The sequence below is a fragment of the Tiliqua scincoides genome, chromosome 3, assembly GCF_035046505.1.
Source record: "Tiliqua scincoides isolate rTilSci1 chromosome 3, rTilSci1.hap2, whole genome shotgun sequence".
Classification (NCBI taxonomy): domain Eukaryota; kingdom Metazoa; phylum Chordata; class Lepidosauria; order Squamata; family Scincidae; genus Tiliqua; species Tiliqua scincoides.
The window spans coordinates 217,030,835-217,045,480 of NC_089823.1; the positions used below are offsets into that span (position 1 = coordinate 217,030,835).

The following is a 14,646-nucleotide window of genomic DNA, read 5'->3' on the forward strand; positions in this document are numbered from 1 at the left end:
CCTCCCTTGCTTGGTCTGCTGACTTTTTGGATCTCATAGTCTGCTTGGTTTTTATAAAGTACCTATTTTTTGACTCCTTCTGATCTTGGTTTGCTGCTGTGGTGGACTGTGAATGGCCTGACTAGATATTTACCTCTGATCCCTCAAATCAACTGGTTGCAGCCTTGCAAGAGCCTCACAGGTAGAATCCAGGGGAAAATCCAGTGTTTATGTTTGGGGGGTGGAGGCATGAGCACTACCTTAACTCCAGAGCCCCAGTCAACCAGGTAGGTAAACCTAAGCTCCCAGTTGGCCTAGATGGCTGAGGTTTGCTGGGCGGGTAGGCCTGGGCTCTGTCTGGATTTAGAGCCCAGATCTACCTGCCAGGTAGACCTGGGCTCCCATTCCAACTGCCCTCTGGAGCTGCCTCTTCCAGGCAGGTAGACCTGGGTTCCCGGCCATGCTTGGGCTGCTCCCCATCCCAGTGGATGCTCTTCCCTGCTGGAACAACATTTTGGGGAGGGTCACACACCCATGCCCGCCCTTGGATCCACCCTTGGTGGAAACACACCATACAAACAGAGCTTCTGCTATTGAGAGGCAGGGGCTGAATGACTGCCCTGACCTATGTCATGATTTTGCCTCACTGGTGCCCTTTTCTACTAGAAGTTTGGAACTGTGGTTCATTCTGGTATTTCTTATCAACATGGTTGAGGTAGGCAAAAAGGCAAGTCTGGGAACTATGGATTCAGGGGCTGGTTGTTGGTTCAGTGTAAAGTTTATCTGCTGTCCCAGCACTAACAGAACAACAACTTTTTGTGCCCGGCACTCTTCTGTGACTATTCAAATTATCCTTGTGACTGGATTTTCCATGGCATCCTCTCTTCTTGGCATCTCTAACTCTGTGCACTGCTGTCTTCACTGTGATAAGCCCAGCATCCTGCGTAACAAAAGATACATAATTAAAGCAGTTGTGGAACCAGAACATAAAGAGTTATATATAGTTAGAGAACAATTTATAGATGTCTCCTTCCAAAACTGCTGGGTAAGGCACGATTGACTTCCAATGAACATCATTTTAACAGAGTGTTTCAGAGAGAGAGAGAGAGAGAGAGAGAGAGAGAGAGAGAGAGAGAGAGAGAGTGTATCCATTTTCTTGAGCCAACAAATGGGAGAAAGTCTAAAAAGCCTGAAACTGGACGTCTGAAAGTCTATCCTTGGATGAACCTTTTGTGTCCTAAGTCCATCAGGAAGCTTTGTCATTGTGCTTTGCTTTAACACAACATGCTTTTTAAAAGAAACTGTAGACGCTTGAAGCTGAGGATGTGGCAGTTCCACTGTTTATTTTAAGATGTTTTTGCTCTGGTGAGCTTGAATGAGATACTTAAAGAACTTGCTCATGTGAAAAGTTTGGGAGTGTACTTGGAGAGGAGGGATTAAGTCAGTGTGAAGTGCAGGCAGGCTAAATTTCATATAACTCTTAAAAGTCCCACACTTGTTCCTGAAGACATTTTAAGGTACAGTTGGAACCCGATATCCTCAGGGGGTTCCATTCTGGAACCCCCTGTGGATACCAGAATCTGTGAATACTGGGGGTTCAATATTTAAATGCCTTTAAAAACAAAACAAGCCCAAATTTGGAGTTCCTACCTTTTTGTGGCCAAACCAAGCCATTTCCAAGCCTGAGAAGCTTTTGTGCTACTGAAAGACCCACTTCCACGTTGCATCGAGGTTCTTCCCTTGTCCCAGGTTTGCCCCAGAATGCATCACAACTCCTCCTTATTGCCATGTAGGATTATTGCAGTCATTTATACAGGATCAGTTTGGCAACTACAGTCCGCCAAGCGCAATGGTATATACGCTGTATGTTTCATCCTGGAAAAGCTGGATTTGTGTTGAGGAAGAGGTGTGCTGTTATTTAGATTTATCTTGTACACTTCTCCTGAATACTTGTACATGCAGGAACTGCTTGTACTTCTGAATCCCCATTATAACCAGAATATTATTGGTACCATAATTCTGGCTGTTCCTTTTTTAGTGGAGATTCAGGGTCAGTCTAGACCAGGGCTGTCAAACATAAGGTCCATGGGCTGGAGACAGCCCGCTGAAGTTCTTTATCCAGCTCACATGATAACTGGGCTCTCCCAGTGACGCCCTTTTAGCAGCACTGCTTCCACTGAGGCTTTGGGATGGAGAGACAGAAGGAAGCCTCAAAAGGTAAGTAATGCTAGAGAAGAACCTTGTTCCTTTAAAGACCCAGATGCTAGGTTTTCCTAGTCTTCAACAAGCCTTCGTTTTCCCTTACAACCTTCCCTAGCAGTTATCTGACTGGGTTTACCATTAGGGGGAGAAAAACTCTCCTCCGGCTTTATTCTATTGGGGACTGGTCTGCTACATTGCTTGTTGAGTGGCATCAGAGATCAGATGCAAGGGAGAGCACCAGGATGCAGGTCTCTTGCTGTCTTGTGTGCTCCCTGAGGCATTTGGTGGACCATTGTGAGATACAGGAAGCTGGACTAGATGGGCCTTTGGCCTGATCCCCTGGAGCTGTTCTTATGTTAGATAGTTAGTTCACTGATCATTTCATATCTGTGAAATAGGTTAGTGCTGCAGGTACAAATCCTTTTTCTGAACTCCTTGCCGTTGCAAAATATTCTGTCACCTCTGAGACTTTTAGATGATGCCTCTTTTAAATGCAAACCTTCTTAGAAAATCCTTGGTTAAGGCTGCTTCATAAGAACATAAGAACAGCCCCACTGGATCAGGCCATAGGCCCATCTAGTCCAGCTTCCTGTATCTCACAGCGGCCCACCAAATGCCCCAGGGAGCACACCAGATAACAAGAGACCTCATCCTGGTGCCCTCCCTTGCATCAGGCATTCTGACATAGCCCATTTCTAAAATCAGGAGGTTGCGCATACACATCATGGCTTGTACCCCGTAATGGATTTTTCCTCCAGAAATTTGTCCAATCCCTTTTTAAAGGTGTCCAGGCCAGATGCCGTCACCACATCCTGTGGCAAGGAGTTCCACAGACCAACCACACGCTGTGTAAAGAAATATTTTATCTTGTCTGTTCTAGCTCTCCCAACACTCAATTTTAGTGGATGTCCCCTGGTTCTGGTGTTATGTGAGAGTGTAAAGAGCATCTCCCTATCCACTCTGTCCATCCCCTGCATAATGCTTCCCTGTACGCACTTTCCTGAGAGTAAACCCGATTGAACACAATGTGAGTAGACATGCATTATTTGTGAGTAGACATGTATAGGATCGTGCTCTGAGTTTCTCCTTCCAACAAGGATGTCCCTTTCACTTGCGTTTTATGAAAGACTCAGAGTGCTAGAAAGGGCATCACCTCCCTTCTTTGCCTCTATTTTCGGTTTTCACATGTGATGATGCTAAGTCAGAGTTGACCTTCTTTCAGGTTCCTGGGATTTATTTTATGATCTGTGAACTCAAGCAAGGAGGAGACAAAAATTGGAGAGGCCTATGCCACAGGATTTGCACTCCCCTTTGAAAGATGTCAACCAGGTGTTTCAACTCGCTTGGCACAGGATTTACTCCATTACCCCATGTTATGCTCCAGCCTGCCCAATGGGTCTACTCAGATCTGTGCCAGTGAAACGGCTGGCACAAGACTAAAAAGCCCAGTGTAGAGCTTCCAAGCCCAGGAAGGGAATTAAGATATGGCGTCCCCCACCCAAGTCTGAACTGCCCTCCCCTGCCCGGAAACATCCTCTCCTGCCTACGTTCAACCCTTCCCTGCTGCTTGGTGCTGTACTTACCAGCTCCAGCAGTCATTGGGCAGGATTCAGTGCTGGTGGGATGGTGTAGTCCTTTCCACCAGCCCTCCCTGCTCACGAGTTGTTGCAAACATGCTTTACAACATATTTGCAATGGCTAGCAACAGTTCATCGCCTGTGGCTATTTTCTTAAACCACAGATACTACAACTTCAGAAGCCTCAATTTTGAGGGAACCCCAAATGTAATTTCCTTGACCTCTTTCCTCCCTCCCACATCTAATTTACCACAAATCCATGAACTTTTTAGAAAAAGCACACACCGGTGCTGCATCACCTCAAGTCATCCTTCTGCCACCTGTGCAAAATACTGTATCGGTGTTTCTCAAACTGTGGGTTGGAACATACCAGGTGGGTCGCAAGCCAATTTCAGGTGGGTCCCAATTCATTTCAATACTTTATTTTTAATATATTAGACTTGATGCTACCATGGTACGTGAATGCATTTGGGGAAATGTTACAGACCTGTACTTTTAACAAGCTACTATGTATATTCTTTTATTTTTGTATTGGCAACCTTCAGTCTCGAAAGACTATGGTATCGCGCTCTGAAAGGTGGTTCTGGCACAGCGTCTAGTGTGGCTGAAAAGGCCAATCCGGGAGTGACAATCCCTTCCACACCGGGAGCAAACAATGATAGTAAATGGGACTTCCTTATGGGTAAGTGTGGGTGGGATTGCAGTCTAGGATTGTTAATTTTCCTGCTTGATGATGTCACTTCCAGTCATGACATCACTTCTGATGGGTCCTGACAGATTCTCATTCTAAAAAGTAGGTCCCGGTGCTAAACGTGTGAGAACTACTGCTGTATATTGTTGTGGCTCCTGTTTCAGGACTCTTTGGCTTTTATCTCAGACTGAGTGCATAGTCTCCCACAGTGACCTGGGCATTGTGGAACAGCTTCTGCAATGCTGCAGTGTTCCAGGTCTGCCTGGAAGCCTGTGGTACGCCTTCACTCAGATGTGCTGGTTTGTCTTTTCTTATTTTGAGTCCAGAGCCTGCCTTGCTATCAACTTGAACAGTCTTATGGGGCAATGAAGCGCTCTGGGGCAATGAAGCTCTCTTGACATACAATGGGAGAGCCAGCCCTGAAAGTGTGCAAGGATGTAGAGCTATTGATCCACACCTTTTCAAAAAGATGGCCCAGTATCAAAAGACCATTTTGTGCCAAGTCAAACAATCATTGGGACTATAGACATGGAGCATAAGAGTTCCCTGACTTTACACTGGATGTGCCAATTATTTAAGCTTTTTTGCAAACCTCAGCAAGTGTTTTGGGCACTTCAGCACATTTGCAGTGCCACACTGCAAGCGTAACCCTGCACACAGTGGAGATTGCACGGGAGTGGTGGAAAGCTGGTGCATGCAGGCTGCTTGAGTGGTTTTCCTGCAGCTCCCACTAGCCCTCCTGGGAATTGGTGTCCATTCACCAACTTTGTCTCCAGTCTATCGGTATAATCTGATTTTACAGCAAAGCGGTGAGATTTAGATCAAAGGGCAAGCACAGGGTATCTATTTTAACTGGGGATGTGTGTTGAGAGGAGAGATTAACCCTGGCGCAACCAACAACGCGTGGGTTTTAAAGGCACGGTCTTCGCGTGCCAGTTGCGAGAGAATAATGAGTTAATTCGGCAATGTGCAATAGAATAGTAATTCTCCCTCCCACTGACATCACTTAAAGTCGTTAGCGTGCTTTAACGGCAATTTGTTCAGTCAGTTTGAGAGGTCTGTGACTCTCTTAGCAGAGCTGCCAATTATTGTGACAGCCTGAATCTGCTGGAAAGTGCTTGTCTTTATGCTGCACACAAAGGAAGAAAGCCAGTCACCTCGCACGCTTCTCCGCAAGCTCCTTCAAGGAAGCAGTGCATGTTCCACCATCGTACAGCTGCATCGCTGATATCTCCGCGCGGAGTCGCAGTTTCACCTCTGCTGGGCTTTCGAGCCGTCAAGGAAGAATAAAAAGGGGGATCCTGATGAGGCGTAGCGTTTCGCAGGGGCTGGCCAAGCCTAGATGGATATCCTGGGTCTTTTGAGACTTGCCTGTGATTAAATGTTTCTTGGGCTCGCAAGCTGTGCGTGTTCAGCATTTCATGGTCCAGAGGGTGTTGGAGACGCATCTTGCAGTATGCCTGCATTGATTGAAAAATCCAGCAACTAGAGGCAAGCCAGCATTAAAACAGAGTGGATACTGCTGCTACAACCATGAAGGTGTAGGTGTGGGTTTCTGAAAGCAGTTGACCCAATGGAGGTCTCTGGCTAAGTGCTGGGGGAAAAAAATCTTGCAAAGGAAAATTCAGAGAAGCACGTTGTCTGCTCTTTTATTTTTTTTGCCCGTTTTGCTTTGGCAAGTTCAGTGCTTTGTCTGCCTCCTTGTATCCCAGGGAGAATCTTGTTCACTTCTGCTGCTGTCCTGCACCAGACCCAGGTTACTGGAGTTGGAGCACAGCTTCGAGACCCCTTCAGCTGCATTGGGAGACCGCTGTCTTCAGCTCACCACAGAGTCCTGGTCTCTGATCCTGAGGAAGTTCTCTCTCTCTCCCATAGAAATCAAAGCTTGGTGAGGGAGAAATGCAAGTCTCCATAGCATGCACAGAGCACAACCTCAAGAATCGGAATGGGGAAGACAGACTTATCAGCAAACAGAACACCACCACCCCAAATGCGGTCAATGCAGCCCGGGCAAAATTTCGGACGGTGGCGATTATCGCGCGCAGTTTGGGAACCTTTACTCCTCAGCATCACATTTCCTTAAAAGAATCCACCGCAAAGCAGACTGGCATGAAATATAGGTATGGGCAAAACATTTCTTTTTCATAGTGCTTTGGTGTTTTTCTCTGTTCCTGTGAAAAATTATGTGCTCGCCAGCAAAGGTGCCCTTTGATCAGAAAAACCAAAACCTCAAATAGCTATTTCTAGAAATGAAGTTAACTGAGGGATGTTTTCAGCCTTTAGAAACTAATTTGGGTTGCAATATCTGTTGGAGCCCCATCAGTTAGGTACTTCATCTTGTTTGGTATTCATCTGAATTGCACAGGTTAAGTCTTTGCAATAAGTGGCGTTGTAGGGAATGCCTGATGGTGATATAGTCATATTCAGGTCTTTGAATGAAGACCTTTGAATGAAGGCATCACTTTAAGCTCTGCTTGGGAGAAAGTTTTGCCTCTCCAGGCAGTACAAAAAAGCAGCACCTGGTAAACTAAGTTGGAAGCTCTTTTGTACTGTAATTGCTACTTGCAGGCCTGTAATTCTGACTCGGTGTCTAAGGACATGGAGGATTTTGCCTGAAGGGAAATTCTGGCAAAGTAATAAGCAGATTCCTAGAGAACACCATTATATGAAATTTTTTCTGTTGCAAAAGGAGACAAGAGCATGAAATGAAAGCTGTTCACTAATGTCTTTGCAATTTCCCCAACTGAACATTTACCTTGAGAAAGTATTTATTAATAGGGCTTCCTGCTTGATAATTGACTCAATTGAAATCCGTCTCATGTGCTTGATTTCTGAATGGATCCTTTCTACCAGACACTGGACGTAGCTTTCATCTGATATCAGAGTGGCTCCTTCCCATTAAGAGGTGATGAGCGCAGCAGCATTCTGGTACTCTTGGGAGTCACGTTCTGACTTCATAATCGAAGAACTCTGTACACTTACTGCAGTTATGAAGTGAAAAGGGTGTGCTGGACTTTGGACCTAGAAGACCTGGTTTTGAATTCCAGGACCCATTGAGTAGCTTTGAGAAAGTCTCTCACAGCCCAAATCTGCGCATGTCTACTCAGAAATCAGTCCCATTGTGTTCAATCAGCTTTACTCTTCAGGAAGAGTGCATAGGTTTGCAGCCTTGGACAAAAATACTCCCAGGAGAGCATGCCTACTAAGCCCCCTTGGACATTGTGGGTTTTACTTCTGAGTAAAAATATGCAGGCTTGTTCTGTTCTTGGTTAGTTTTAACTAACTACCAGTAACTAACACTTTCCAGCTGCAAAATATTATTTATAAGTATTTATAAGTAAACTATCAAAGAGAATGGTTATTCTATTATTCTTAAAAAAATTAGTTTTAGTTAGTATGATTTAAATGGCTAGAAGATTTTAAGAGAAGAATAACATTCTTGGATAGGAGACCACCTGGGAATCCTGGGTGCTGTAGGCTTATACCATAGTCTTTCGAGACTGAAGGTTGCCAACCACCATTCAAAGTTACTAGCCATTCTAAGTTTTTCTTAGGGCCCATCCTATCCAACTTTCCAGCACCAGTGCAGCCTCATTGTAGCCCTGCGGTAAGGGAACAAATGTTCCCTTACAATGAGGAGGCCCACATGGATGCATCCCCCTACCCCCACTGCAGGATGCACATACCCTGTTGACAAGACTGCATCAGCGCTGGAAAGTTGGACATTATTAGGTCTTAAGGTTGATGTTGAGTGCCATTCTGGGTTGGTAGAATTCTCTTCTTGCTAAGGGGCCAAGGAACGTGTTTACATTTAGAACTGGGATGGTACAACCTGTTGAGAGGTCCCTGCAATGGGTCGTGGGTTAATATCACAAAGAACATTCTGTATTTGAAAAAGCACCTCCAGATAGTTCAGAGTTATTTTAATGGAAGCTGTGAAGCGTACACTTGTCCGGCTTTTCCAAAGAGCTGCCGCTGGACAGATCATCGCAATATAATTGTGGGCTAAGAGGCAGGAGGTTGGGCTCATCTTCAGGTGCTCATGAGGTGGACACTGGAGCAGCAACTAATCTTCACCATGATGATCCCAGTGTTTACGGATGATAAACCTTTCCCCCCCCCCTTAGTTGGAGCTCCTTTACTCTGCCCTTAGAATGAGAGATTTTGAGTGTTGAGCCCATTTCTATTTGCAGACCCCATCCCCCTTTTCTCTTCATAGCTCTGCTCAGAGTTCTATTTTTTGACAAGCTATAGCATGAGAAGAATGAGGAATGGAGTATAATATATCATAAAAGTGTGTATTTATAATATTAGACATCATCTTTGCATATAAAACCAACAAGGAGTCAAAAAACACTTCCCGAAAATGCAAATTGTGCAACTGGGACTTCTGTAATCTGTAGAGTTTGTTGATTCTATGGTCAGGTTTACGTACTACCTTTAACTCCTGGCAGGTAGACCTGGGCTCCCAGTTGAATTTTGGCCTCCATGGCCAAGGTTTGCTGGGTGGGTTGATCTGGGCTTCCACCTGGACTTGGAGCCCAGATCTACTTGCCAGGTAGACATGGCCTCCCAATCCGACTGGTCTGGGGTAGGGATTATGAGTGACAGATACAAAACAAGTATTTTATATTCTACTCTGGCCCCTATGCTTTTGTCTAATTGGAAATAGCTTTTGCATATCTAAATCCTTTCCCCCCTGACTATTGGTTACAATTAGTGTAACCTCTGGTTTTATCATTCTGGGATAGTGAATCACAGGACAGCAGTAGATTCACTCCCTCCAAACTCAGCACACACATTTAAATTTCATCAGCACGTGTGCTTTGGATGTTGAAATGTCCTTAGAGGAGACAGATGCACACAGAGATGGAGGCAGTGCTGTCATGGTGAAGAAAATGATGGGAGACACTGAGCAACTAGTGGCAACAAAGTGGGAAGAGGGGGAAAAGCTTACTTCAGCATGTTGCTAAGAAAGGTAGCAAGCTTTTGAGAGGTTCAGATTTATTCTCGGAGGCTGCCTCTCCCCACATGAGGCTGGCTGACACTTGCATTTAGAGAATAAGGCCCTGTTCTATGTTTCCTCTTGCCTGAAGGCAGAATTGTGTTCAGATAGGAGCAAGGCCTTCGCTGCTCTTGCCCCAAAGCTTGGAAGCAATCTCCCTAACAAGATTAAGCATCATTCTTCCTTCTTTTTGACCAGGGACATTATACACACATCTTTTGAAGGCCATTAGGTCACTAGCTGTTGAGTGTTTGGGTGTAAATTGCTGCTTTTCTTCAATTTAGCTTCCATTGTATTAAATCTATATTCTTTCTCAAAATGGTGTTCTTTGATTTTATGTTTTAAAGCTACTTCAGGCTTTTGAGAAGCAGGTAAAAAGTGTTTAAAATAAATCTCTGGACGGGCGCATGAGATCACGTGGATTGAGGAAGAATTTGTTTAGTGCTGAGGGGGCTTTTGGTGTGTCCTTTGCTGTTTTATAAATGTCTTTTGCATATAACCGGTTTGTTTGGGCTGATCCCAGTTCTTACACTGGACTGGTTTCACTTGAGGAACCTCCACCGCCTTGTTGTGTGAAGTTCATGTACTGTAATCCATCTGGGTTACTTTCTTTAACTTTATGTCCAGTGACTTTGCAAGAGCAGAGAGGATTCATCGCTTTTATGTGTTGGCATTGTCAATGAAACATACATCATTCGAGTGCAGGTGTGGGCTTCTGATGTTAAAGATGTGGCAGTCATGTTAACATACTTGAAAGCTGAAATAATTAGTAATAAATAATATCCATTCATCTTTCCAAAGGCCAATTTCCTTTTAATGGAAATGCGTAGAAGAAAATTTTTGTATGTACAACTTTGACACAAGGAGACATACAACTTTTGCTTTTTGAAAGTCATACCTGAACAGTAGCATAGTTGGGGAGGGAGTGGTAAGTAATGCAGGAGCTGCAACACACTGTGTAAGTAGTCCCTCCCAATTCACTATTGGAGCCATTCTGGGCAGTAAGGGCGGCGTGCAGATGCTCACTGAACCAAACAGCATCTCCTGTGTGTTGTGGTAGCTGCCCAGAATGGCTCCAATTGTGAGTGGGAGGGGCCGCTTACACTGCGTGTTGCAGCGCCTGCAGTACTTACTGTTCCCCCCACCTAGCTATGCTACTATTTGCCAACACAACCCCAGCCTCCCCAGACTTCCAAAGCTTGGCGATAAATTCTTCTGTTCAGCGTTTGATCAAATTGACATTGATTTCTATGATTAGGATAGGATCATAGACTGAAGTTAATAATGGAAGAGCCTGAACCTATGTGATTTCCTTCCTCCCCCCCCAACCCCGTATTTCAGATTCTAGTCCTGTGTGAACTTACTAGAGTGGAAATCCCTTGAACTCAGTAGAACATGGACACAAACTGCATGCTATGGATGAGGTGGTTCAGATCTTACTTCTGCTTTTGTGTAGCTACTGTGCAGGGCTGCAGAGTGGAGGGGTCCTTAACCCACTTCCTACATTAAGAGTTTAATAACCATGTTAGAGGTGTGATTTTTGGTGCTGAATAAAGCATCTGAAATCCTGAAAATCTTGGGGTTTTAGAAACGCAAGTTAACTCTTTACACTGGGATGATTAAGAGCCAATTGTACCTTGCGAAATATCAGGAACCAAGTGATTGGGGGGGGGGGTCTGAAGAGATGTCCATGTAGTCAGAGGCCCAGAGCTCCAGTATTATACACTGCATCACTTGTACCTCTCCATGACCAGCAAAAACAGGATAAATGGTGCTAAATAAGCAAATATATGCTGTGGAGCTAGAGTGGTCATAAACCCAGATGGGGTTGCTAATAAAGTTTTAAGTTATGGATCTCTGTCATCCTTTGATACCAAAGTTTCTCCTCTAACTTTTCTTTTTAGCTTTTAGTTATGTTAATGATGATAAAATGTCAGTTCGAGTTAGCAGTGATTTATTTTGGTTTCTGATGAAGATTGAACCCATCCCCTCAATTAAAACTTGCTAAGACCTAAATAGCACGTTTCTAATAGGGGCGGGCCTATTACTTTTACTTTTGTTACTTTTCCTTTCACAGTACTTTCCCTCCTATGGCTAATTGTTAGCTTTTGAATGGGTGCAGGCAAAAAGAACAGTTCTGTCTGTGGTTTTGGATAAAGGGAGAGAGAATGAGAACAGATGCCTATTTGATGCAAAGCTGAGCAGATGGGGGGGGGGGGAGAGCATTGTTATATGCACATAGTTTTGGGCTACATTCCAGACCACAGACCAGATTTAGATTTTAAAGGAAATAACATTCTCTCAAATAATAAGGGATTCAATCCATATCCCATTTAAATCAACAGCAGAATACCTGTAGTTTCAGGGGACCTCCAAAAAGAAGTAAATTAACACTATTTTCATTTTTTTCAGGGAGGCTTAGCATCTGCAATTTTTTTGCATAAATTCGCTTGGTGGAACAGGGCTGGCTTCTTCCTCATCTCCCCTTCTCTGGCTACACCCTGCTGGCTACAATTCATGGGATAACCAGGGCTTTCTTCCCAACTCATGATCTCCCCTTCTTTGTTTGGAAAGGGATACAATTTTCCCTAGATACACCACTGGGAATACCTGGAGGAAAGTCTCTTGATGCAAGCTGTTTTCTTCCCACCCAGTGGGCTCCAGGTGCATTTTTCCTCCTGTAAATATATCTGGAGCGTCAATGGGAGAAAAAAAATCCACTTGGGGCAAGTAGGGGATCCTGAGCAGAAAATAAACTAGGGAATGGATGAAGCACCTTCCATTCCTGCCACTTGTCCATTGTATGTTCTTCCCTTCCCAAAGCTGCTTTGTTGTTTAAAACAAAACATGGCCTCAGGATACTGTTGCATGTATTATCATGTTATGTGCAATTAATCTATGGGAAATGGTTCTCCAGAAATGTATGCATAGACAGGGTCAACACAACTGTTCAAGCAACACAAATAATTGTTTTAGGAAACGATATATTTTGGGGTGCCAATGAAGCAGCAGGTTGTGTGGTATTGCACACTAGGATCCTTTGCTCCATTGCAGAGATCTTGGTCACAATCTGTAGGTTGCATGGAGCTGCATGTGATTGTGCCTGGGCATCCTCTATGACTTTGCAAAGGGATCTGGGGATGTACATATCTGATCATGTACCACAGCTGCTTATTTATACAGGTATTTATATACCGCCTTTCTTTGGTCGTCAGATTTCTCCTCAGACTTTAATTCAAGGCGGTTTACATAGGCAGGCTGTTCTAAACCCCCGTAGGGATTTTTACAATTGAATAGTTCTAGTCTTTCATAGAACTCCTCGTTCCAGCTGGATTCCTTCCTGGTCTGGCCTCTCTCTGGCCCTTTGCCTCCCACGCTCCACTTGACAGCAACTTCTCTCTGCCACCGAGGGTCAGCTCATCAGTATATCAGCATGTTGTCAGTTCTCGGGTACTTCCGGTTGTTTCGAACTGGCAGCCTCAGATCTTCAGGCATACAAGACGGCAGCTCTACCAGTTGAGCCAGACCTCACAGTGTCTTGCAGCTGCTTATGGCCTCACAGTTTCTTGCACTGGCCATCCCCACAGAGGCAGGTATTGAGTAGGATCTGGCACAAAGGTTTTCCGCTTGAACAGGTGCACCTACTTGGCTGTACAGACATATTGAACTTGAGCAGAAATCAGTTGGCTGCACAGTGCCTTCTCCATGAAAACCACATGTTACCTTGTCTAACGTGGCATTAAAGCCTGCAGGAGTTCCAGATTTTACTCAGTGTGAGATGGCAACAACCTGACAACCTAGAGAAAATATTTTCAGTCCTTGTAACTCCATTCAGATTCTGGCTCATTAACTCTGTGGCCTAGAAATGGTCCATATGCTCAAATGCTGCTCTACCAGGTGCTGCAACTCTTTGCAAAATACTTTAGAAATGTCTAGATGGGGGGAGGGAAGTCCTCAATTTCCTACTTTAGAATTAAAATTTAAAAGTGCAATAAATTCTGTCTTACTCAGATTCTCTAAGAACCTTCCCTAAAGTATTCTGTCAAGTATTCTGTCAACGGGCAGGAGGTCTGGTCTAAAGGGTAGAGCCTCTGTTAGCCTGAAGATAACATCAGAAGGTTGCCAGTTGGAGAACACCGGCAGCTCCCTGAATGGCGAGACCTTGAAGCAGCTGAAAAGCCCAGCTGAGTGATTCCACCTGCTCTTGGTGTGAGCAAGAAGCATCTTGGCTGCTCTCCATGTGAGAGATGGAGCTGCTTGTCAGCCTGCTGGGCGAACTGGAGGCCAGAAGTGAGACCAAACCAGGAAGATCCATTCTGAAATGTTGTTGGTTCTTGAAAGAGAGAACCTCTATGATTGTAAAAATCCCCTTGAGGGATTTAGAAACGCCTGCCTATGTAAACCGCCTTGAATAAAGTCAGAGGAGTAATCCGATGACCAGAAAGGCGGTATATAAATACCAAGTTATTATTATTATTATTATATGTAGCCAAGGAGCTGCCCATTTTCATAACTCTATGCTAAATTCATCCCCATTTGTTCTGAACTCTCCTTGACATAACAACGTTTACCATTCTGATGGAGCTCATTACAGGTGACAGATAACAGCAGAGTCATGGTCTGTTCAGATTGACATGGAAAAGTGTGGTGTCTGCCCTGCCCATCTCTTCTTCCCACAGGGGCAGGTCCACATCTTCAGGTTGTGTGAAAGTCATTGGCCCCTCCCCAAGGACAGAGGCAGCCAACATTCTTGCACAGTCCATCTTTAATGCAAAACTTAGGTATAGCCCAGCTGAGGAAGACTATAACACAAATAATAGGTTGCTTCATCTTTTCTTGTCCGTGTGTTCTTCTAGTCAGGGTATCTTGGTTGGGAGGTAGGAGGAAGGTCTCAGGTTGAGGCCCTGAAGGCTTAGGAGGTAGAACGAGAGAGCCTTAGGTTCCAGTTAGCAAGGTGAGCCATTATGATCCTGTAGTCCTCTGCCCCACTGGCGTTCCTGGAGGGGGGCAAAGCAGGCAGTTTCTTCAGGTGCTGGAATGCCCGTGTGAAGTGCCACCTCTCCCTTGGCTTCCAAGCTGTTCAGGTGACCTCCAAAAAGAAGTAAATTAACACTATTTTCATTTTTTTTTTTAAAGGGAGGCTTAGCATCTTGCATAAATTCACTTGGTGGAACAGGGTGATGCCTTCACTC

The 14,646-nt window shown here is 44.7% G+C and overlaps 1 protein-coding gene across 1 annotated transcript in view; it reads left to right on the forward strand.

The window, feature by feature from the left end:
* The first annotated feature begins 6,348 nt into the window (after positions 1-6,348).
* The window catches only part of KCNAB1 (potassium voltage-gated channel subfamily A regulatory beta subunit 1), a 163,904-nt gene continuing 155,606 nt past the window's right edge, over positions 6,349-14,646 (forward strand). Inside the window, exon 1 of the mRNA XM_066619808.1 lies at positions 6,349-6,569. Within this exon, the coding sequence (XP_066475905.1) occupies positions 6,349-6,569 (221 nt within the window). The remainder of the gene's footprint in view (positions 6,570-14,646) is intronic.